Source organism: Megascapheus bottae, chromosome 15 (genome assembly GCF_031878675.1).
Source record: "Megascapheus bottae isolate mThoBot1 chromosome 15, mThoBot2.hap1, whole genome shotgun sequence".
In the NCBI taxonomy this organism is placed as follows: domain Eukaryota; kingdom Metazoa; phylum Chordata; class Mammalia; order Rodentia; family Geomyidae; genus Megascapheus; species Megascapheus bottae.
Genome location: NC_143523.1, coordinates 13279515 through 13305177, shown reverse-complemented (window position 1 = coordinate 13305177; position 25663 = coordinate 13279515). Strand labels below are relative to the sequence as shown.

Here is a 25663-nt window from a genome sequence, read left to right as displayed (position 1 = left end):
TTTAAAAATACTCTAAGATTTCACACAGCCCAAAAACTGATTTAAAAAAAACCCAAAACAACAAAACCCTTCAGCTGGGCATGTAGCTCAATGGTAGAGCCCTTAACTAGTGCATTTAGGAGCTGAATTTGATCCCCAGCATAGCAAGATATATTTTGTGGGGATAAAGATACTCCCAGCACTTGAATTTATGGGGGGTGCTCTCCTTGAGTTTTCTTGCTCAAGGTTGTTCTCTATCACTTGAGCTACAACTCTGATTCTGGCTTTTCTGTGGTTAACCACAGATATGAATCTTTCCTGCCAGGATTAGCTTTGAACAGTGATTCTCAGATCCCAGCCTCCTGAGTAGTTAAGATTACAGGTATGAGCACTGGCCCCTGACTAAAAACATATTGCTTTTCATAGCAAAATTGGTTTCTGGAATCTGGTGATTATTCTTAAGGGGAAATGTTTTAAGAAGATTATAGGGAGATGTCCAGATTTCTTGTTAAGTTCTGACAACTAGAAATCTATTGCATGGTCCTTTCTGAATATCTCTAACACAGTAAGAATTTGGGAAGAAAGTTTTGAGTCACTGAAAAAAAGATTTAATGTGGGGCCGAGTGGTAGAGTGCTTGCCTAGCATGCAGAAAGACCCGGGTTTGATTCCTCGGTACCACATGCATAGAAAAAGGCTGAAAGTGGTGCTGAGGCTCAAGTGGTAGAGCTCTAGCCTTGAAAAAGTCCAAGGACAGTGCTCAGGCCCTGAGCTCAAGCCCAGGACTCACAAAAAAAAAAGATTAAATCTGTATGAAGATATCTTGCTAATTCAGTTTTCCTGAATATTCATTCCCTGGTAACCCAAGAATAATGCGTCATATTCTTAGCATTATTTTATTTACAGGCCTAGCCCATTTCTGTCTAGGAAATAATGTGGATGAAAACTCATGAATGTGACTATTTCTTTCCATACATACCTCACTCACAAGCTTATTCACATTCTGAGCTCGTTTAAGAACCAAGTTGTCTTCAGCCGGGAGAGAATGATAATGTGCAGCGCCTTTCATCTTATGGAAATCCTGTCTGTATTTGAGCTAAAAGAAACATACAAAAAGGGTCTGGAGGGGTTATTGTAAGAAAACTTACCCAGAAAATATCCTAAATTTAATGTTAACATTTACTCAATAAAATTTTCTGAAGGAAAAAGAATTGTGGACATTTTCCTCCATTAAGTCTACACTGAAGCTAGGCTCTGGTAGCTCATACTTATAATCCTAACTAGTCAAAAGTTAAGAGATTTGAAGATCACAGTTCAAAGTTAGCCCAGGGAGGAATGTCTATGAGACTCTTATCTCCAATTACATCAAAAAAGTTCAAATTTGGAGGTGTGGCTCAAGTGGTAAAGCACCAGGAAACTTGTTTCAAATGACCTAAAGTGAGTTGTGTTATTTGTCTCTGCCAATTTCCCAACACTCTGAACAGCAAAAGAAGGCATTAGAAATGTAGACGGGGAACTGAGGACTAGAATAACATTGTGCTTTGGCTGAGCTTTAAGAAATGTATCTGTGTATAGGTTTCTTTGGTACCTCTTCTCCTCCACCTCTATGTTTATCAGCCATGCCTACATGGTACTTACATCACTAGCCAGTTCATTAGCCTTCTTAGCATTCTGATAAGCTGGGGTGATCATGGCTGGGAAGCTGCCCTTTCCCCTGGGCTCGCTGTTCTCTTCTGAGTAACCCTGCTAAAGTCAATGAAAAGCTTTGATTAGTTATGCTCTCATCCCTAAAATAATGCCTACACCTGTTTCCACACACTGCATCCACACTGGCTGTTCCAGTGATTGCCACTGAAGATGTACTGCGTGGTGGATAAGGTGTTAGATCCTGGAAGTCAGGCCCATTTACTGGTGGCTAGTACATAATCAGCACAAAGCAAGAGGTAAAGCTTTCTCCATTATCATTGTTTTTGTTTTTGTTTTTGTTTTTTTGCCAGTCCTGGGCTTGAGCTCAAGGCCTGAGCACTGTCCTTGGACTTTCTCAAGGCTAGAGCTCTACCACTTGAGCCTCAGCACCATTTCCGGCTTCTTTTCTATATATGTGGTACCAAGGAATCGAACCTGGGTCTTTGTCCATGCTACGCAAGCACTCTATCACTAGGTCAAACTCCTGGCCCAGCTGTCTTCTTATATATAATCTGAATACTATTTTACTTAGGTCCAACACTGGTCTATGAAGAGGTCTATGCTTTGATATCCCAATATTGACATGTGTCAGGTAAACAGAAAAGAAACATAATACAAATGTTTGAAATCTAAGAATGAACAGATTTGAATTTCCACCAGATTATCTGAAATAGGAGCAAATACGCATTTTGAGCAAAAGGTTATAACCTCATCCATTATTTTTCTTTTCTTTTCTCCATACTATTTACCCATGCACACAAAGGAAAATTTCTCTCATGGAATCATCATCACATGATTGAGAAGGAAGTGGCTCCATGTTTTCTTTTTTTTTTTTTTTTTTTGTTGAGAGGGTTTTTTTGTTTTTTTTCTTGTTGTTGTTGTTGTTTTGCTGGCTTACTTTACATTTACTTCTGACCTGTTCAGATAAACCTTCACTAAGAAGCCCCTGAATCCTGCCCTGGGCAGAATCTGCTGACTCCTCATCTGCACTTTGCTCAACAACCTGAGACATCCCTCCTTGTACCACCCCCTTGAGCTCACATACCCAACTCCACTGGGGTCTGCTCTGAAGCAGAAGTTTGTTTTCAACAGCTGGGACTCTGGCACATGTATGTTCTTAAACTATTAGGTCCAATTTGCTCTATAGTTTTTCCTATCCTGCTGTATAGTTTCGTGCTGGTAGCTCATTTTAATGTAAATATATGTATGTGTTTGTGTGTATGTAAATCTTTTCCCAAGACATCCACTTCTATTAAGGAGTTAATTGGTTAGAGATGATAAACTGATTAGCTGGTACAGTTTTTCCCACAGGTTGAGTTAGCCATTAAGAAAAGAGAATGAATTGCTTGGCATTTAAGACACTATAGCTAGTTAGCTTGTAGTTGATGTGCCTGATTTCCTTCTTGTCTCTCACTCTTTCCTACTCATGGCCTGGCAAGTCCTGGCAAATCACCCAGGTAAGTGTCATATTGAGTCCCCTCAATAGCTACTAATTGGCTATCAAGCAACATCCACTCAGATTCCATGTTTGTTATAAGACTAGAAACTTCAATGCAATTGCCCATATAATCAAGAGCCAAATATAAGACCAGGAAATTATATTTTATAAAGTGTTCACACATAGGTAAAATGTAATTAAAAGTGAATACACATAGATGAACTTGATACAGATAGGAAATGATTTATATTTTATAACTAGGGGTAGGCATAACTGTTCAAAACATTTTTTGCCAATTATATTAGTGAAGCCAGATTATTTTAAATAGAACTGACTTTTAAAGTTATTTTGAGCCTTCTAAACAACACATTTAAGACATGATACAATTAAATGTACATTTCCATTGAGTTTAAAGCATCAAGATAACATTTCATGTGACTAACATGTATGATTCAATAGCTTTTTTTTTTTTTTTTTGCCAATCCTGGGCTTGAACTCAGGGCCAGAGCACTGTCCTTGGGCTTTCTCAAGGCTAGTACTCTACCACTTAAGCCTCAGCACCACTTTCAGCATTTTTCTATGTATGTAGTATTGAGGAATTGAACCCGGGTCTTTATGCATGTGAGGCAAGCACTCTACCACTAGGCCAAATTCCCGCCCCCCATTTCTTTTCTTAAAATTTGTAACTGTGAAAATAAATGATGCTTCTATTATCATACACAATAGAGAAAACAATGAGGATATAAAAATATAAGCTTGCTTCTATTTGTTGCATCTACATTTCCTTTTTCTGAAAAGTTGTTCATGTAAGAAATGAAATCAGGAAGAAAATAAAAAGGCATATACTCTTTGCTATATACAATAACCTAGATAAGAAATTTACTTCCTAAAAAATTGAACTCTGTTATGCAAAAAACTGCTCTACATTTTTCAAGAAATGTATTTTGATCACCTTCATATTTCAGGAATGATGGATTTCAAGAAATGTAGTATGATCACCATCATATTTAGGCAATGATGGGCAAAATGATCAGTCTTAGTCTTTAGGACTATTTTTCAATGAACTGAGAATGCTTTCTTCTTGACCAAGCTGCCACAGTTGTGTGGATTTTTTTAATTATAAAAAATACTTGGAATCTATTTTCTTACATGGGTCAAGTTCATCCTTGTCTATTGGTATGCTAATTTCTGGCATCGAAAATCCACAATTCATGAACAAAGATAAAGCACAACCCACAAATGAACATGAGCTGGGACCCAGCTAGTATAGACCAGCCTGAGAATTGCCTTGGGAAAAGATCAGTCTACAAGGAAAACACTATATTGCATACATACCTTGTCATACTGGTCTACACCTTCCTTTGTCAATGTGCCCTCAGCTCCAAAGGCTGGACCAGCCATCCCTCTCATTTCTCTTTGACATTGTTGATGGTACCTCACCTGTTTGAAGGCAATGAACAAATTCAGTGAGTCTAGCTTCCCAGACACAGGAGTTGGAAGAGGTAAAAAAAAAAAAAAAAAAAAAAGAATATCTTGTAAAATATTCTTGCTCTATTGTTCTTTAGACAAAGGAATGTGTCTTTAAAATAAAAGTACCAGGTCAGGGATGGGAGTTTGGCCTAGTGGTAGAGTGCTTCCCTAGCATTCCTTGGTAACACATGCAATAGAAAAAACTTGGAAGTGGTGCTGAGGCTCAAGTGGTAGAGCTCTAGCTTTCAGAAAGTCCAAGGACAGTGCTCAGGCCCTGAGCTCAAGCCCAGAACTGGCCAAAAAAAAAAAAAAAAAAAAAAAAGAACAAGGTCAATGTCATGGTAAAAATGATTGAACACAATGGAGCAATGCAATTTCTTGGCATCAGCAAGTATGCAAAAGTAAACAGGAAGTTGGGCTCCAAAAGTTCAGGTTAACTTCCTGTTTCTTCTATAATGTAATAACATTGCTGTGAGCACTTACATCACTTGCCAGTTCATTGGCTCTTTTGGCTATCTGATAAGCAGGTGTGATCATAGCAGGAAAACTGCCTTTTCCTCTCTGTTGTTCACAGTCTTCTGTGTATCTTACCTAGAGAATTAATAACAAAAGTTAATCTCATGTCACAGTCTTACTATGTACTGGATCATCTCTGTCAGGTGTTCTGTTAAGGAGTCTCACGACACCTTGCCCATCCCTTAGGAGATCTTAAGGCATATAAGTGACATAATTATAGCATTATAAATCAAGTGCCTAGAATCTACTTTTTTAATTCCTGACATCCATTGCACTGCCTGAAGATACATGGAGATATTTAGCATCTTTGTGTTCTATCTGGCTGTGGGTCATGGGATGAGACTGAGCAAAGGAGTAGGATTTTGTCCTTGAGGAGCTATGGTCAAGTTTGGGAGACAATGGAGGCTTCTTAATTTCAGATCTAGGCCAAGTCAGGTGTGGAAATCACTGAAGGTAAAGCTGGATTTTATTTTCATCTCTGGATCAGATAAACACTAAATTCTTAGTCTTCATTTGTTACATAGCACTGAGGGAATGAAAAGGCAAGTGGCAAAAGCTCTTCAGAAATGATGTTCTCTATTTGCAGTGGAGAGAGTTCTTTCAGATTAATCAGATATATCGTTTGGTATTAATCTTGTCTCAAGGTTTTGGCTTGCGTCTGACATCAGACACATCCTTAACCCTAGTAAATTCTTCCTGGGATCAAGGTAAGACTAGGAGGCCTCCTATTTTCAATCTCTGTCTCTGTGTCTCTCTCTCTGTCTCTTTCTCTCTCTCTTTCCTCCTCCTCCTCCTCCAGTTAATAAAGCAAAAGGCATCTTAACACCTGTATGACTTATCTTCCATGATTTCTTACATCACTTTGAAGCTGTCCCCCAGCCTTGGCCCGTAGGAGTTCAGGAGTATCTGCCACTGGGGTGAACCTGGAGACACGTTCACCGTGTCCTCTCTTGTATTCCACCTGAAGAGGAGATAGCAGAGTGAATGTCACAACTACCTCACACTCCTTGTAAGAAGCTTTCCAAGCAGCTCTCAGGAGCTACACCTGCATACTACACTGACTTGTGAGCCAATTGGGGCAAGAGGGTGTCTCATGGCAGTTGTGTTAGCAAACATTAATTTAACATCTATAACAACTACATCCAGTGGGACTATTGTTTGTCCTACTTTACAAACGAGAAGCTAGGAAACAGAAAGGTTAAATAATTCTCCCCATGGCCATATATCAAATAAGAGATAAAGCCAGAATTTAAATTCTAACACACTGTCTCAAAATAAGCTCTTAACCAATAAAATATGTCACTCTTTCAGAGGGTTCACCACCGAGTTAAATTTAAAAAAATCAGAACCCCAAGGAATCATTTGGTTCAGTCTCTGGGTGAGGTATATGTATGAAATCTCTGTCCATTTTGTAGGTATGGCCAAATCAAGGAACAGAGGATCAACAATTGGAACATATAAAAACACAGTCTTCTCCATCTGTACCTACAGTCCAAAGTACTCTCTTATGCATTTTTTTCTTTTTTGTCTCAATCACAGTTTCATCAAATCTAAACTTAGCACCCTCATTGGTATAAAATAGGCCTGAGCACACTCACCTGGCTAGCCAGCTGGTTGGCTTTCTTGGCCCTTTGATAAGCCGGCGTGATCATGGCTGGGAAGCTCCCTTTACCTCTCTGTTGCTCATAGTCTTCTGTGTACTCCTGTTGATCAAAACAATGACCGCGTGAGAACCAATGTGGCACTGGTTGGGAACTAATCAAACTAAGGGAAACTGGATTCATTAGACACTTCAACCACTTGGAGTTAGTTTGAAAATGACATTTACATATCACCATGGGCCCTGAAAAACACATATTCCCCATGTCAAAAGCTACTCCCTTCAATGTTTATGTCAAATTTTGGTTCCTTTTGGCCCCAAGGACTATATGATAGCCCGGTAATTAGGGCAATAATTCTTTGAAGGGGCAGCCTTATAGCAAAGGGAGAGAATGTCTTACTTTTCCTCCTTACTTTCTGAGTATCTCTTGATCATTATTTTTCCTAATGAGGCATACCCTCTTAGCATTTACACTTCACTTTCTTTCCATTTTCTAAAGGAAAAGTCATGAAGACTAACAGTGGATTCTTCAAAGGGTAGCTATGTGCAAAAGGGTGAGGCATGCTCTGCAAATGTTTTAGGACCTCTATAATCAGGGATAGACTGCCTTTCTATTGAAGATCTCTTTACAGTTCTGGAGGTCAGAAGACTGAAATAGGCTACCAAAGTTGATCCTTTCTGGAAAGACTAGGAGAGAATCCATCTCTTTATCTTTCCCAGCATCCAGAGGGCCTTTTGTTCTTCAGTGCCTGGACCCACATGCTTTTTACCTCTGATTCGTCATCACACAGCAAATTTTCCCTAATTCTGATCCTTCTGATCACATCTAGCCCTCCCTAAGAATCCAGGATCTTCCTGTGTCACGACCCTTCACTGAAGCACATGTACATAGTCTCTCTGACTAATCAGGTAACATACCCACAAGTTCCAGAGATTAGGGAATCTCTTGGAGGGATAGGATTTTGTTTACCACAATCTTAAAAATATAGGAACATAGGGATTCATTGTTCAAATAATTAAGTCCTTACCTCACCAAGAGATTGTCGATCCTCAACCATTCTGACAATTTCAGGGTCTGGCACAGCTTCCGGACACCAAATGTGCCCATCCCCATATCCAGGCCAATAGACTCTCTGTAAAAGAAATGCACGGGTGCTTAAAACATGTTGCCAAGATCCCACTATCTGCCCACACTCCTAAAAAATACTCACATACTTTGTAAAATAAGGTGTTCTTTAAAACTATAATAAGCTCCTCTTGATTAGTGGTAAGTCTCAGCTAACTGGAGTGCACATGTTAGACTACAAAAGTGCCCTAGCAACCTAAATAATTGAATTTCCTGAGATATGCCAATGCTATAGAAAAAAAAGCTTCATCATTTGCTCATCATTTGCTAAGACTGGACAGGGGGGAAGTACTTGTTGACAGACAATCTAAGATTAATCAGCATTATTCAGACACACTCCCCAAAAACCCTAGTATTTTGTTCCTGGTAACTGACAATGAGAATAAGAAAAGGAAAAAAAGAAAAAAGACAAGTTTCTCTTCAAAGATATTTATAATTTAACATTAGAGAGAAAACAAACGTAGGAATCAAATAGCAATTATGAAACATTGGTATGTTTACATGTGCTCTGAAGACAGTAGGTTGTCAAGCAATGGTCTGTAGGGGATGGGCTTTGGTTTGGACAGGAAGAATAGAATTTGAAAATAGACTAGAATAAAGTACAATATAATCTGAGCCTGAACTCTAGCTCTAAAGCCAGTTAACAGGGGAAAAGAGGGAAAGAATGGCCTATGCCCTCTAGGTCAGTGCCATGAAAAGGAATTTCATGCATGATTCATGTATGAATCCCCAAAGCCAAGCACATAGCAGATTCAGTGACTATTTACAGAATGTGGACTGCTGTGAAGGAAAGCTAGAGGGCGACGGGATTGTCTGAAAGGCCACAAGAAGCTGAATGTGACTAGATTGGAGGGGTAGGGCTTGGGGAAAGCAGGTGGGCTGCACTTGGGGTGAGCTGGACAGGTTGGGCCAAGCTAGGCTTTGGAGATCTGCAAAGATTGTATGACCAGATCGATAGCAAGTGGAGAGAAATCTAAATGTGAACAAAATATAAGCAAAATCTTTATCTGGTAATACCAAGCATTATGTGAGTATGGAGAAACAGGTATTCCCACAGTCCGCCTGTAGGAATACGCTGAAACTTTGTAACAAAGAATCTGGAAACAGCCCTTCTCATCAATCAGTAGATAGCATAGTATATCCCCTCCTAAGGGTATACCCAGGCCACAATATCCACACCAGCTTCTTAAGAGGACTGAGGATAGATTGTTATAAGTAAGCAAAGTAGAGATAGCTAGATATAAGTAAAATAAGAAAAATCTAGAAGGATACCCACCACACTGATAACAGTGGGCACTTCTGTTAAAGTAACTGGGATGGGAAGTAGTGAATAAAAGATTATTAAGCCTGGCACTGGCGGCTCGCACAGTAACCCTAGCTACTCAGGAGGCTGAGACCTGAGGATCATGATTTGAAGCCAGCCCCCATCAGGGAAGTCCAAGACACTCTTATTTTCAATTAATTACCAGAAAACTGGAACTGGAGCTGCGGATCAAGATGGTAGAGCACTAGCCTTGAGAAAAACAGCTTAAGGACAGCACTCAGACCTTGAGTTCAAGCCCCACAACCAACAGACATAAAAAAGGTACTAGAAGGATATTTTCTACAATGACGAAAATACAAGTGTTAGGTGTGCAATTAAAAATAAATGTCTGAAAAACATGAGAAGGGGTATCAATGTTTGTGAAGCAATGCACCTTGCATCTGGCAAATATAATGTAATCCTTCTATTAATTACAATGAAAGAATATTAAAAATAAAAATAAGCGTCTGAGGAATTCTGAAGTGGGGAGGCTATAAACAGAGTGAGAGGATAAGTTAGGGCCATCCAGCAAGCTATGTGTGACTGACATAGCTCAGGAGGCTCAATCTAGTAGAGGAAAAGCCATTGTGGGCAGTCCTCACAAAGATCTAGGCAGGAATGATATGGGTCAGAATGGAGACACGGCCATGGAGAGGAAAGGCTGGGGCTCAAGGAAGCATCAGAGGAAAATAGCAGCATTGGCCTCAAGCCAGGGCACCTGTTCCCAGTGATGAAAATACTGGATGAAAGACTAGACAGTGAACTGGACTGCAGCAGATATAGATGGAGTTCTGCCAAGATACACTGATAAAGGTACTTCATAGATAGCTTGATTTACAAGCTGAATGAAAGAAAGGAGAAATGGTTTTCTCTAGACATTAGTACAATTAATTTGCATATTATATATCACTCCTCTCTCTCTCCAAACTCATGTGCCAGGCCTTTCTCACCTCATTCACCAATGGTTGTCTGTTAGGTGCACCTACTCCATCTGTGGACTTCATGTTCCAGTGAAAGTCTGATTTAAACTGCTCACCATCTACTGGGTTATCTATCTGCATAATAAAGACACAATCAATGAATGTTTTCATCAGAGAAGAGAAAGAAAAGAAATAATACATAGCTAAACTAGGGGGGATTGTCCACAAGTATTGACTGCAAAGCATTTTTATTACACTACAAAAAAAAACAACTGTGTACAATACATCTCACCATGGTTCCATTTGAACCATCAACCAGATGACACATTTTGAGTGCCCACTGTGTACAAGGCTCTATAAAGTAGTGCAATTTAAAAGATTGAGCCAGGTACTGCTGGCTTACACCTGCAATCCTAGCTACTCAGGAGGCTGAGATCTGAGGATTACAGTTCAAAGCCAGCCCTGACAGGAAAGTCTGTGAGACTCTTAACTCCAATCAAACGCCAGAAAACAGGAAGTGGTGCTATGGCTCAAAGTGGTAGAGTGCTAGCCTTGGCAAAACAGTTCATGGACAGTGCCCAGGCCATGAGTTCAAGGCCCATGACTGACAGAAAAAAAATATTGAGATAAATTTTCCATAAGCTTGACATACAGCACAAAGTCTTCAGGTTAGAGTAACTTCAGAAAACCTTGTACATCAGACTTAATATTCTTCATAAATTAGCCTGTGTAACTGTCACCCAGGGTGCCATATCATGTTAGAAATGATTAGTTCACTGATTTCATGGAGGTCTTTTTTATGGTATAATTTTACTTTCAACATCTTGATGAATACATCTGAGTTTTTTATGTGTATGAATACAGGTGTGAGGCAGGAGACAAATGTACAATCATTCAAACACTTTTTAAATTATTCTTGCTATGCTGAATTACAGTTGTGCCTCTGTTATAAATCAAGTAACCATATATAAGTAAGTCAATTTTGGGATCTTGTATTTTATTTCGCTGAATATTTTTTTCTAATTCTTCACTGAGTGATTTGTACTGCTTTTATAGAAAGTAAATCTTGGAAACCTGATAACTTAAGTTCTTCAATTTGTTTATCAAGGTTTATCAAGGCTTACAAGTCTAGGCTTTCAGGTATGCATGTCAATTTAAAAAATCAGCCAATGCTATAAAATACATAATGGCTAGATGCTAGTGCCTCATGCCTGTAATGGTAGCTACTCAGAAGGTCAAGATCTGAGGATCAAGGTTCAAAGCCAGTCTAGGTGGTAAAGTTCATGAGATCCTGTTCTCCAATTAATTACTAAAAGCCAAAAATAGAGCTGTAGGTCAAGAGTTAGAACTTCAGTCTTGAGTGAAAAAGTTAAGGGACAGCACACAAGCCCGAGTTCAAGCCCCAGTACTGATACACATACACACACATACACACACACACACACACACACACACACACACACACACGTGTGCATGAACACACATATCACCCATGATACAAAGATCAGTAGGTTTTTGAGTCTCACATAAATGTTACAGTATTTGTATGTAACCTGCCTACGTGCTCCTACATCCTGAGACTGCAATGTAATAACCAAGAGACATCCTATCACTTCTCCAGAACACTATATTTGCTGTCTACACAGGCATACTGGAAGTCTTGCATCACTGCCTATGGCAAAGGTAATGGCTCTGCTGAAGACATATTTCGTTTTTCTCTTTAAGTAGTTGAACTAAAGAACTGTCTTTGAACAAAGTAACATAGGAAATACAATGAAATCTGGATCCGTGTCACCCCCTTCATCTTTCTCCCCCACCCACATGTTTTTGAGGACAAGCTGGCAGATATCAGAGTCAGTATGGGGTAGGTGACATCAGGGAGGGAGTCTTAGGCAAGCAGAGATTACTAGAGAGTCCTCCACCTCCTGGGTAACTTTCTAATTTTAGAAAGCTATTAAGTTCTATCCCACAGAGCAATCTCTCATGAGGCCTGCACAGGATAAGTTCAATGATTCATCATTTTAACAGATGCAAGAGTTTAATCAACAGCTGGGTATTTAACTAACTGTAGTGCAAACTTTTCTAAAGGAGTCAGGCTTATGAACAAGGCCTTGTTGTCTCTCTTACATCCCAACCCTCTCTACCCAAATGACCAGTCCCTGTAATAGTGGAAAAGAGAGCTCATATAATAGTAAGCAACACTAAATTCAGGGAAATTTAAGAGCTTGGAACTAGAGGTGTTTAATTTTCTCTACTGAAATATTATGGAGGAAAGAAAAGTAGGACCCTTGCTATATTTTTCACATTTATTCTTAAAATTTTATTGTCAGGGGGATCGGGAGTTTAGCCTAGTGGTAGGGTGCTTGCCTAGCATGCACAAAGACCTGGGTTCGATTCCTTGGTACCATATACATAGAAAAAAGCTGGAAGTGGTACTGTGGCTAAAGTGGTAGAGCTGTAGCCTTGAGAAAGTCCAAGGACAGTGCTCAGGCCCTGAGCCCAAGTCCAGGACTGGCAAAAAAAAATTATTGTCAGGGATTGATATATAGAGGAGTTACAGTTACAGTTCCATTTGTAAGGTAGTGAGTATACTTTTTCTTCAAACACTGTTACCTCCTCAGTGTTTTTCTCCCATTCTCCCTCCCCCCATTCCCTCCCAAACTATTAAGCACCTAGTATAAGTAGGGATTGTTGTATATACTAATCTCAATGTGGCTAGAGTTGTCCAGATACAAAGATTATATGAATTCTGAAGAAACGATACTGTGTACTGGTCCCAAATACTGATGGAAGACACGGAGGAACATTTGTTGAGTACTCAAATGCCTTTTGTTTGTGTCCAAGTGGAAGAAGTGAACTGCTCATAAATAGACAGAGACACTTAAAATCTAACAGGTGCCTGTGGCTAAAGGATCTGCTTTAAAAGCTATTTTAAACCACGAAACTAAGTGACTTACCCCACCCACGGCACCAAGAGACTTCTTCATATTTGAAGTTAAAGGAATATGATAGACACTCGTAAATGTATTGTTCTTAGGGTTGTGGCTGCAAACAAAGAAATAGATAAATCAAAATTTAAATTGCACTTGTTCCAAGCTGGCTAATTATTCTTAAAGGTACAGTTACTTTTCAAATTCAATACATAGAAAACTGAATAATTAAGTTTGTGACTTTCCAGGCAATAAGCCTTATAGGGAAAAAAAACAAATGAGCCAAATAAGTTCAGTGTACACAACTTAAAAAATGAAACTGGATATGATCACTTGACAACTTTCAGAAAAAAATCAAAATGGATATAATTAATAATAGTTGTATGTTTTCTGTTGTTCAGCAAATACTGAATAATTTGACATGACATTATAGTGGATATGATCTTCACTAATAAATGTAAGGTTTTCTCCCCATTGAATAAAATCCCCCGTTAGGTCTCCAATGACTGGACTTCAGCAAACACTTCTGGGAGACATTTATTGGATATAACTATGGAGTATATGAACTAAGTTTTTGGTTGTCTATTTGTTATAAAATGAACGTAACTCAAGACTGAGTACTCAAGGGTATCCAACACTTACGCATGACAATACGGTTTTTTCTGGTGACTCACAAAGTTATTAACAGACAGCATCATCTTGCAGACTTCACAGTGAAAACATGCTTTATGCCATATCTAGAAATCATATAGGAAAGATTAGGAATTACCTGTTTTCCTCCAATTCAAGACTCCTATATACTTCGGTGTTTAAAAAAAACACCATGAAATAATCGATATCTGTATTTTAAGTTAAAAACCACACACACAATTGTAATAATATTAAATAGATGAGTAACTTTTATCTTTTTGTTTAAATTACATTTTTGTTATCTTTAAGCAGTAGTATAAAGGAGTTACCGTACAACAAATTATTATAAGTACAGTGCATTTTCAGCAATGTCACCCCCTTGAATATTGCCCTACATCCCTATCAACTCAATCCCTTTCCCCTCAGTTTTTCTAATTTCATTGGCTATGCATTGACTATTATAATTTCATTATCTCTCCCTTTCTGTCTTCCTTCATCTTTCGTTCCCTTCCCCGATGCTTAGCTTTTCTGAGGTAACATGGAAGAACACAGAAATGGTTATAATCTAATAAAAGTAGGTAAAGACATATTTTCCTTATAGCTGAAAAAAATACCCATATATCTGTATGTAAGAAGATAAATATCCCATATTTATTCCTATTTTTTCCCAAAGGGCTAAGAACTGTTTACTGACCTGATCTATGCAGCTGATCTTCTCAGCAGGATAAACACCATAGCCACACCTAGAGCAAGCCTGCACATTCATTTTGGAGAGTGTAGATAAAAGATAAATAAATGTACACGGTAGACAAGATCTCCGACTAGAGCCCAGTTGAACTGTTCACGTCTTCCAAATCTCAACTACTGTTAAACTCCTGTGGGTGCCTTGAACCTTCAGAATCCAACTTCTACCTTCCTTTGCTGACTTTCTGTTCTGAAGTTTGCAGTTGGCTGGCTTTTAAAGCTGCCACTTACTCAAGGGACTATTTTGGAGCACACATGCGTGTGGGAAGTAAGGTGGAGTTATTTCTAGCTGCCATGCTTCTCTAAATAGAAAAGTGAACTCACAGGACAGCATCATGTTTATGCGGATAACAAAATCATGGTGTGTGACTGGGCAGCGTGTGGTACTTGAACTCTAGCTATGATCATAACCCAATAAAAGAACTTAAAGAATAACCATGTCTTTATCTGATGTTCAAATTAGAAAAGCTGACTCTAGACACTCAATGACTAAAGCAGACAGGTCATCTATGCTACTCAAAGTACAGGAAATAAAATAGGGACAATGAACTTCCCTGGAAAGGTAAATACCAGATTTAAATTTTAGCTCTCTCTACTAAAAATGTTTCTAGCAGTGAAAGCAAAATTTAGGAGCATATTCATTTTTGTGTTGGATGCAAAAATTAGAACTCTTAGTGTATGGCTTCTGTAATTTTGTTCTGGAATGTTCCAAAAGAACTTTCCTGATTATAGTCTTGGCCCACAAGTCCAAACAGGGGTAGCTTGAAGATAAAAATCTTTTCTTCCTTTGTGAGATTACTATTGCCTTTATTCTATGCTTAAACTATCACCTTATCAAGATACTTTGTGGAAACGGTACCTACCTGTTTCCTTCATGAGCTCATTAATTTCATTAGCTATTCCCTTTTCCTCTTTTATAGTCTTTAGCAGTTTCCCCCATCTGAAAGACTGAATATCAGTGCATCTGTTTTTAAAAATTGTGTCACTTCCATCAAAATGTAAGTTTCATCGAAACAGGATACATAGGTCCATAATTCCAAGGTCTAGAACAATATCAAGCATGTAAAAGTTGCTCAATAAGTACTCAGTGAATTAATGAAATAAAACTAATACTCATGCCATAATGCTTACAGAGGCCAGTGTGAAGTCATAGATCATGGTAAGAACTCTCAAGCCAGATGAGCATGCACCACAAAGGAAGCAAACAACATTCCCCAGTCTCAGCTATTGTCTTGATGGAGTCAGTACTCAGCATCACCAAGTATTTTTTCCCAGAGAAGCTAGAAATATGCATTTATAGTTCCCTCACCTCTTTTTAATAAAACAATGGAACAGGGCACTATTCTCCTGGTAGGTTACTAATGTATGAACTTGGACCCCCGTTCTGAAGTATTCCCCTCCAAGTAAGGTAGAAAGAAACCAGTAGTGTCAATATGATAGGGAGAGGTAGTGAGAGTAGAGGATTGGGTGGGGGATATACAGATTTCATTCTGCATGCAAGTACAGGGGCCTTACAGCAAGGACTCCAGGCTCAGCAGACACCCAGGCTGAAATATGATTCAAGCAGCAGGATTCCAGATGCTCTACTAGATATCAAACTTCTCAAGCCCTTAGCTGGGAAATGTGGGAGGGGGGAATCTCAATAACTACTGGTTGATTTCATTGAAGGAAAAATCTGCCCAGTATTTCCCTAACAAAGGCTGTGACTACATATGGTCTACATCAGAGATACTTGTGAAAACAGGAATGGCTGAAATGGATGACGTTTGACTTGTACAGTAACTTCTGTTTCATTGGATGTCAGAAACAGAAGGAAAATCCCTCTATTATGGGAAATGGGATCATTTAAGGGACTAGGGTAAGCACACATAGCGAGGGCAGCAACCCTCTGTCTGATGGTGATGGTGAGGTAACCCTTACAATGTTGAGTGTTTGACTTGCTCTTTTATACACAGTGGGTGGTTAAGAAGTACTATGCACAGACAGAGAACCTCTATCATTCCTCAAACCTGCATCTGGTTCAAGACCACTTGGTAGCAGAAAGTTACTATCTGCTTTGGAGATGAGTTTGTGTCTCTTATTTAAAATAGCAGACTGTAAGTGTTACCTGGAAGAGATAAGACTTCAAATCTTTCAAGCTTTGCAAGCCACAACCAATCTATATCTGCTGTGTATCTTTTCTCTCTTCTTATCCTTTAAAAATGTAAGACCATCCTTACTTTGTGTGCTGTACAAAAAAAAAAAAAAAACAGGCCACAGGCAGCCTGTAGGCTGCAGTCTGGAAACCCCCTGATCTGAGAAGTTGCTCACAAGACATCTGGAGCAAGTAGACTTGATGTTCTGCTGCGAAGAAGGGCAAGAGTGGAGAAAAGCTTAGGGATTCATTCATCCCCATTTGGCCTGGGCTTTGACTGTCTGCAATAAAAGTTTGCTCGAGGCTAAATAAAACACCCACTGCTGGGGCTGCCAGGAGACTATATCACACCTTGAGTGAAGAAGTGAGTATATCCACTGCTCAAGGCCACAGAATCAGAACGGAGGCATTTTTGGGATGAGGGATACATAGATATCCGTAGGGATACATGGATCTTAAGGTTACATAGATTTCTGTCTGGTCAGAAGAGAGAAATCATACATATGATAATCTCAACGGGGAAAGGTAAAGATAACCAGGAAACTGGAATGCTGAGATTGCCTAATGAGATGAAAACTCAAAAACAAAAAAGCAATTCTACATATATTTGTGAATAATAAATACATGTATTAAGTTTGCTGAGGCAGCCAAATGAGACCATAGTTTAGGTGGCATAAGCAACAGAAATTCATTTATTATAGCTCTGGCTAGTAGACATCCAAGATGAAGACGTCAGCATGACTAATTTCCTCTCGTAGATAACCATCTTCTCGTGGTCATCACATGGTCTTTCCTCTGTGGCTATCTAGCTCCCAATCTTCACTTGTAAGGACAACAGTAATATTGCATTATGACACCTCCCTGCCCATGGCCTCATCTTACCTCTTTTAAGACATGATTTCAAAATATAGCTATGTTCTAAGGTACTGGGGTTTCAAAATATGAACAATCCACATAGCAAGTTACAACACATCATAACACAACACGACACAAACACAAACAAGCTGTTCCCTTTAGAGGTGACAGAAGGGCCCAACTAAGGTCTCATCACCTCCTTCTCCTATCACCCCTGGGGTCCAAACCCTATTGGAGAGAATGTGGTTGTGGCTCACTAACTGGCTGAGAAAATCTACCATGTCAGTAGAACTCGTTAGAAATGAATTTTATATAGTTTTCTAGAAATCTAGGTTCCAGATAGAACTTTTTCTCACAAAGGGGAGGTATCTTCATGAAGGTACCCTGCTACAAGGGCAGTTGGTGACATATTCTGAAGGACAGACACAGCAGGATGCAAAACTTTGCATCCTGAAATGTTGCTCTTGCGCCCCCTACAGACAAAGTTTAGCATCAGCCCACTGACTTTTAAAGAGCTCAGGTAAACATTCTTAGAACAGACAAAAAGGGAGGAATTTGGAGATGAGGAATTTGCCAGCAGTTGCAATGTGCATTCCTCCTTCAAAGGAAAACAAGACTTATTGCAGAGCCCAGAGCTCCCGACTCTCCTTACCTTGTAGAAATTAGCCGGGGTGCAGCAGAAGCCAGTCCCTGGGTTTGGCCTGTGGATGCTGTGTGACCTTTCTGTTCATCCTGGGATTTCCTCCTGCAGACTCCTGTGTAAAGTGACAACCTGAATGAAGCATCCCCATGGACAGCTGGAGAAGCATTCTTATAGCACTGGGAGAGGTGGGGTAGCCAGCAGGCTGGCTGAACAACCTACCAACCAGAGGGAAAAGGAGGGCACCTGCAAAAAGCTCCTCTAAGAGCAGCCATGAGGCCCTCACTGCACTTTGTGAACAGCCCACAAAGTAGGCTAGGCTTACAAATGAGATAAATCAGAGATCGATCGCTTTGCTTTACAGACAAGAGTTTTCATTTCTGAAAAGATTCACCATCGCCTTCTTTAAAAAGTAAAGTATCAGGGCCAGGAGTTTGGCCTAGTGGTAGAGTGCTTGCCTAGCATGCACGAAGACCCAGGTTAGACTCCTTGGTACCATATACATAGAAAAAAGCTGGAAATGGTGCTGAGGCTCAAGTGGTAGAGCTCTGGCCTTGAGAAAGCCCAAGGACAGTGCTCAAGCCCTGAGTTCAAGCCCCAGGACTAAGGGGGGAAAAAAAAAGTAAAGTATCTTAGCACATATAATGGCTCAGCTTCCCTCATCAAAACATTTCAGTAATACAGTTTGAAATAAAATCTAGGGCAGCCTTCCACATCAGAAATCATATAACTGCCCATTAAAAACATTCGAGATTTTCACAGGAGCCAATTAATTAAGATTCCCTTACACTTACCTGGTCAAGTCTTCCAAACCAGGAAAGCGGAGTCCTTACCTGAGGAGAGTTTAGAAACAATTCTGATCCCTCAGGCCCAAGCAGAAACACGCAAACAAAGTAAGTTCTGACGGCTGACGGGATGCCACACCATGAAGTTTGTACCCTCCACACGCAACGCTTTGGTAGTTCTTCAAAGCAAACGCCTCCCCTGTAATCCTAGCTACTCGGGGTAATATGAGGATTGAAATATAAAATAGGAGGTTGAAATAGGAGATTGCAGTTCAGAGCCAGCTGGGGCAAGGTCTGTGAGACTCTCCGATTAACCAGCAACAAGCTGGAAGGGGAGCTGTGATTCAGATGGTAGAGCACCAGCCTTGAGCACAAAAAGCCCAGAGAAACAGGGCACGGGGCCTTGAATTCAAGCCCCAGGATGGACACCAAATAAAAGAGGAAGGAAAGCAGGGAGGAGGGAGGGGAGGAGAGGAGGGAGGGAGAGAGGGAAGGAAAAACTGTCTCAAAACTTTAACTGCGCTCTGTGTGAAATAGCAAAGGCGCTGCTCCCCGGGGCCGGGCCGGGGCCGGGGCCGGGGCCGGGGCCGCCCCTGTGTGTTGGAGGGCTGGGCCCACGCCTCTGCCCCCGGAGACTCACCGAGGCCCGCGACCGCTCCTGGACGCACGGGGGCGCTCGCGAGCCCGCCCTGCGTGGTCCCCGCGCCCTCACCTTCCCGGGGCGTGGGTGGGTGGTGAGGCGTGGCGCTCGGGGCTGGGGGGCCGGGAAGGTGAGTGAGGAGCGCGCCCGGCGTCCGCGCGCCAAGCAGGGCGCGCCCGCGAGGGGAGCCGCCGCGTCTGGCGGTCTCGAGCGACCCCCGAGGGCCGTGGCCGGGCAGGAAGGTGAGCCCGGCGGAGGGGGCGCGGAGGCTGGCGTGGACGTGTGAGCCGTTACCGGCTCGCTTTCGGGGGGCCCAGGGGGGGCGGCGGCGCGGCACGGCCCCGGCGGCCAGCTCCACGGCCAGAGTCGCCGCCCGACGTGGCACGGGGCGGCCCCGAGCCCGCGATCGGGTTCGCCGGCAGCCACCCCTCCGGAGCGCGCCCGGGGGCCGTCCGCGTGCTGCCATTCGTGCCCGGCGGCCCCGCCCCGGCGCCCGCGCCCTTTTACTTTCGCTTCTGCTCCGGACGCCCAGACCCTCGCGGCGAAGGACCGAGGCCGCCGCTCGCCACGCCGGGCACGGTAACGTGGGGGCCCCCGTGTGCGCCTGCGCGCCTCCCGCCTCGGGCTTCCTCCGCCTCCGCCGCCCCCTGCCGGCCCCGCGCGCGTCCCTCCCCGCGCCTCCCTCCCTCCCTTCCCCGGGACCCCCGACGGCGGCCCCCCCAAAGCGGTCGTGGGTGCTCAGGAGAGGACCCTCCGTTGCGGCTCCGCCAGCCGGGCCTCTCCGCACACCTGTCGTGGGGCCAGGGACAGCCCGCGCCTTCCACGATGTGGCCGGGAAGGGGGCCCGCTCCGACCTGGGCGTGGGTACCCGGCCCACCAGTGCCCCGGCCCTCGGCCACTCCCCTCCTCTTCCCCTCTTCTTCCCCACTGTCTCCCCGCCGGGCTCCTCCCTCCCTCTCCGCCTGTCTGTTAGCTGGGAAGGTTGGTGATCCTGGCCCACTCGGTGCAGGCCTGGAAGGCGAGGGGAAGTCCCAAGTGCACGGCAGGGCTGAGTCAAGGCGGAGGATGCCTGGGCCACTCTGCTGCAGGTAGCTCGGGCAGGTGGAACACGGCAGGTTAGACGTGGTCTGTGGCCTCTGGCTACCTTTCACCCTCCTAGTCAGCGTCCTGGTTTACTGTAAAACCCTGCACAGGTGGCTCCGGGTGGGGTTCCTCCCAGGCCTTTCCCCTTGAGCTTGATGTAGCCTTGACCTTTGCTTACTTCCAAGCTGTTTCCTCCTCCTGACTGCCAACCTGGATTTACAGTCCACCGTGGGCACGCACCTTTGAGCTGAAGTGTATTCTGCAAGGTGGGTAAAGTCACCTGACAGTGCCATGACTCTCCTTTGTGTGTCCAGCTCCTTTTCCCTACCAGGGATTAGAAGGCTGGAAAGAGGCTACCAGGACTGCTTTCTCTTTTGAGAAAAGAGACCGAATGTAGTTGGGCAAGAAGTGAGGCGTGGATTTGTGATGTCAGTCCATAAGGGAAGCAGGTGTCATCAGTCCATTTCCCCTGAATAAAGAAAAACAAGTTCAGACAATACCTGGGAAGTGATTTCCTTCCCAGCACTTAACATGTGGACATTTACTAAGTATGCTTACAAATAACCACTACAGTCATCTTTCATCTTTACAAAAGATGTTTAAAATAGATTTTTTTTTGGTAGTACTCCGGTTTGAGTTCAGGATTTTGCCTCACCCTTGAAAGAGAATTGTCATCCTCAAACCATTGACTTGAGTATTTTCTAAGTACAAGTTAAAGTATCACAAAATCCACCAGAAAAAAAAAAAACTCAACTTCAACTAGCCTCAAGTCTTGACCCTCCTTGTTAAACTTAATGTGGGATGTGTGATGATAAAAGCAAAGTAATCATTAAAGACAGACAGAAAGGAATGAAAATGGTTGCCTGCATGCCTGTCTCTGTAGATGAGATTCTCTCTAGTCTGTGAGAAAAACCACACACACACACATTTTGGGGACTAATAGAAATACGTTGGTGGGGGCAGCAAGAAGTGCAGAAGCGAGATGACCTTCTAACCTTTCATAGCCACACAGAGATGTGGCCTCTGACCTCTGGCTTTCTTTCAGTTCCCTTGTCAATTCCCACCTCTCCCTTAGGTCAGCTGGAAGGACTACTAATCCATGGACAAATCTTACCAAGCTAGAATCCGGCTTCTACTTCCAAAAGTCATGACTTATATTCTGAGGTTCAAGATGTTCTGTAAAATAGATGTCTTCTTAGTTGGGTGCAAGTAGCTTAGGCCAGTAATCCTAGCTACATGGAGGCTGAGATCTGAGGATCACTGATTGAAGCCAATTCAGGCAGACAAAGCAAAAGAGACTCTTACCTCCACTTAGCAAAAGTTCATAAGTGGAGGTGTGGCTTAATGGTAAAGTGCTAAGTAGAAGAAACAAAGCTAATCAAAGAATGAGAAGCCCTAAGTTCACATACTAGTACTGGTGCACATGCACACACACTTACCTTCTTATTTTCCATTCCCAGGGGAACCATAACAGGCGCACAGAGCTGCTCTTGCAGCTGTGGCTGCTGAGAGATATCTCTTCTAGCTGAGACCAGGTAGAAATTGGAGAGGTTTCACTTTGCTGCTGAAAGTAGACACCTGACTCCAGCAGGAAGAATTTTTTTGTTTTTGGTGTAAGAAATTATTTGAATTTTGGCACTTCTTGGGCCAACTGGATTATGTTCAGCTAAATTCTGTTCCATGCAGACATTCATTTTTCCCAACCTTCTACTCAGTTAATATTTACTCAGTAAATACCCCTGTGAGCCCAATGCTTTTACCATATAGGATGAATTTATATGGTCCTGCAGAAGCCAAGTGATTATCGCTGTGCCAATACACAAGTTGAATTAAGGGCTAGGTTGAGAATGGACAACATCCAGGTCATAAATATTCTTGACTGGGCCCTTAATCACTTCACGCTGCTTTCACAGAAGACAGAGGCCTGCGTGAAGTGTACATGAATGGCCCTGGCTGTGTTCCACTAGAATTCTAGTCACCCAGACAGGGGCAGTGGGGAGGGCACACAGTTTGTGACTTTTCTAGATCAGGAAGGGTATTAAAAGTCCAAGGGATTAAAGCCCAAACATGTAGATGAGAATCTCCTGAAGACTCTTGAGCAGGAATGGCAATCTATTTTAGGTGAACCATGTAAAGTCCCCTGAGCGAGAAAGAGCTTGAAGAAAGCATGCTGCTGCTGTTGACTTGTTTTGAGCCCCTCAAGCCAGGGATGACCTTCAAGGATTTAGGGAGGACTTTCTGCTTGTTACGTTGACAGACCTTGCAGACCTTAGTATGCACTGCATTCAATACCCACAACCCGTAAAATGTTCAGAACATAAATACAAAAAATTTATCCATGTTAATGTGTTAATATTTTAAAATATCACAAAACCAGCAGTGCCACTGAATCCCAACTCTGTTTGTTCTTTCTCTCAGATGGCAGATGACCACGTTGAGAAACAGGGAGCTGGGGATTCTACCACTCCAGATGTAGTCGATGCTAGGCCAGACCGGTCCACATTTGTAACAAAATTGTTGAGGTAAGTGTACTTTAGATGTCTATTTCAGCCTGCAATACCTTGTTGGAAGCTGAGGGCAGGGTCAGGCTGGCCCGTGAATCTGCATCACTGAGTAAGAAAATCACAAAAAGAAATGAGCTGTCATGTATGAACGCCATGCCTAACTTTGAGCTATATCGTCGGTATTGTGAATCACTCTCTGCTGAGACTTGATTACCATTGGGTACGAATGTGTTATTGCTTTACCACTCTCTGCTGAGACCTATAGTGAGAGTAAACATGTGGTCCTCCTCCACCCTGCCCACCTTTGTGCTGATAGGCTCCTGTACCCTATATTAGCTGAATGTACTTCCTCAATAAACGAGTTCCTGCCTTGACGGGTCTCCCTGACAGGTCTGATTGTCCAACGCGAGGGAGGGCTGGGTGCGGGCGGTCAGTCAGCCTTCTCCTTTCTGGGCTTGTCCTGGTTGGGGCCTGTTCTCTCTATCCCTCCTGTGGGTCGGGAGGGACTGAGGACTGAAAGCCCCGACATTCTGGCGCTCAATGCAGACGTCAAAAGCGAAACTGTCGGTGAGTTGAGCCAAGCAAGGTACAACGTAAGGGTATTCCCCAAAAAGATGGGGTAGTCTTTGCCTGAGGACCCAGGGCTCAAGGCGTTGAGATGTATGCTTAAACGCCAAGGTTTGGAGCTCTCGGATCCCCAGACTGAGAAGGTCTGGGAAGCCTTAATACGCTCTGCTCCCTGGTTAATGGTGGCTAATCTTTACTTATGGGGTGCTATCAGTGATCCGTTTTCCACAGGCCTTCAGCAGGCTGCTATCCCTGCCCCCTACCAAGAACAGATGTGGGCTTTGGGACTGACTGCGTGGAAAAAATTGGAAGAAGGCCCCTCAGAGCCTCCAGTAGCAGGAATTCAAAAGGCTACTGAGGATCTTGCCACCTTTATAGAAAGAGTAGAGCGGAGCCTCCAATGTCTGACATCAGGAACAAGCTCTGGAAAAATAAAATTCAGCTAAGTTGCCTTGTTAGAAAGCTTTGTTTTAAAACTTGGTTCTCACCTGAAAGAATACAATTGGCAAAACTATTCATATTAAAATTTCCGGAAAATGATCGGCCTACATTAATTTTGCACGCTTTAAGATCTTTGAATATGAATGTGTGTGTGAATGGGTGTGAGTGAACATGTTCATGGTTAAATTGTCAGCATGCTATGTAAAATAATGGATGAATTTATACTTGAAACACAAAGGTAGTTGGGTAAAACTAAGTCTAAACTTCAAGAAAATGATTAGGTTTGAATGTTTCCAATATCTCAAAGGATTATTGCATTGTTTTAAAGAGGAACTGGTTAAAATGATTTTTCTAAAGATTCAGAAATCTGCATTTAAAAAATCTGGTATTGTAATGCATAGAACTGTTTACATTGTAAATATTGTATCCTGTCTAGCCCAGAGGCATTAGGGAATTTAGAATTTATTTCTTTGAGTTAAAATTTGGAGACAAGTATCAGAGATTTAAATGTGAATTTGTTTGAGTAAGCTACACTGTTGTAGCCAAAGAAAAGGTTTGTGCCGTTGTTAAATGTTTTAAATTTCACTCATGCTGTGTAATCCTGGCAATCCCTTGGTAAAATAGGCTAAGCTTTTTAGGGTCCCTAGCTAAATGTAGAGACAACGCCTCTGAATCAGCTTGAAGAATTTACAGAAGATCTTTAACGATCAACCCCTTAAAATGAAGAGACCAGAGTAATTTTTGGAAAGTGAGATAGGATAAATTAGAGAAATGGGAGACAGTAGTAATAGATGTGCAAGAGTAGAGACTGCACTTGTGGAGAATCATTACAGGTTCAAGTCTTCTATGCCTGCCTTGAAAATCCTAGCCTCATTAAATCTGGCTCCAGATAAATGAGTTTCCTCTGAGAGGAATCGCAGCCAGGGACGGGTACAAGGGGATATTGCTCTGATCAACCTAAGACAGGGCCTTCAGTTTGATCTGAAGAAGTTCCCCATGACGGGTAAGGCAGAGTCAGCAATCTACCCAACCTAAGACAGGCGGATTCACTTCTTTTAAAATAAAGATGGGGGAGTTGTTGGGAGCTGAAGGCAGGGTCAGGCAGGCCCATGAATCTGCATCACTGAGTAAGATAACCACACAAAGAAATGAGCTGTCATGTATGAACGCCATGCCTAACTTTGAGCTATATCGTCAGTATTATGAATCACTTTCTGCTGAGACTTGATTACCATTGGGTACGAATGTGTTATTGCTTTACCACTCTCTGCTGAGACCTATAGTGCGAGTAAACATGTGGACCTCCCCCGCCCTGCCCACCTTTGTGCTGATAGGCTCCTGCACTCTATATTAGCTGAATGTACTTCCTCAATAAACGAGTTCCTGCCTTGACGGGTCTCCCTGACAGGTCTGATTGTCCTTCTGCGAGGGAGGGCTGGGTGCAGGTGGTCAGTCAGCCTTCTCCTTTCTGGGCTCATCCTGGTTGGGGCGTGTTCTCTCTATCCCTCCTGTGGGTCGGGAGGGACCGAGGACTAAAAACACTGACAATACCTCTGTCCATGCACCCTTGCAGAGGCGACATCCTGGGACGGAGGTCTCTACAGGATCATGCTAGCTAAGAATGATAGCACTGGAGTCTCCTCGAGGACTCTCGGGTCTCTAGGACAAGCTCAG

At 42.4% G+C, this 25663-nt stretch overlaps 2 protein-coding genes across 11 annotated transcripts in view; one reads left to right on the top strand and one right to left on the bottom strand.

The window, feature by feature from the left end:
• The window catches only part of Nrap (nebulin related anchoring protein), a 68817-nt gene extending 49948 nt beyond the window's left edge, over positions 1-18869 (bottom strand). For 2 of the 6 annotated variants that reach the window (XM_090345820.1, XM_090345816.1), the window contains exons 1-11: positions 14291-14362; positions 13609-13703; positions 12994-13081; positions 10067-10171; positions 7716-7820; positions 6686-6790; positions 5944-6048; positions 5055-5162; positions 4437-4541; positions 1616-1723; positions 957-1073 (exon numbers count right to left, since the gene is read on the bottom strand). In XM_090345820.1, the coding sequence (XP_090201946.1) occupies positions 957-1073; positions 1616-1723; positions 4437-4541; positions 5055-5162; positions 5944-6048; positions 6686-6790; positions 7716-7820; positions 10067-10171; positions 12994-13081; positions 13609-13703; positions 14291-14362 (1113 nt within the window). Of the gene's footprint in view, positions 1-956; positions 1074-1615; positions 1724-4436; positions 4542-5054; positions 5163-5943; positions 6049-6685; positions 6791-7715; positions 7821-10066; positions 10172-12993; positions 13082-13608; positions 13704-14290; positions 14363-15203; positions 15384-17981; positions 18085-18763 lie in introns of those variants that run through there. The other 4 variants (XM_090345821.1, XM_090345817.1, XM_090345818.1 and 1 more) reach the window with 3 other exon arrangements.
• A 1025-nt stretch (positions 18870-19894) lies between these two features.
• Positions 19895-25663, top strand: part of Casp7 (caspase 7) — a 29282-nt gene continuing 23513 nt past the window's right edge. Inside the window, exons 1-4 of one of the 5 annotated variants that reach the window (XM_090345812.1) lie at positions 19895-19973; positions 20663-20743; positions 21938-22012; positions 22896-22999. In XM_090345812.1, coding sequence (XP_090201938.1) covers positions 22896-22999 — 104 coding nt within the window. In that variant the 5' untranslated portion in view covers positions 19895-19973; positions 20663-20743; positions 21938-22012. The other 4 variants (XM_090345810.1, XM_090345811.1, XM_090345813.1 and 1 more) reach the window with 4 other exon arrangements.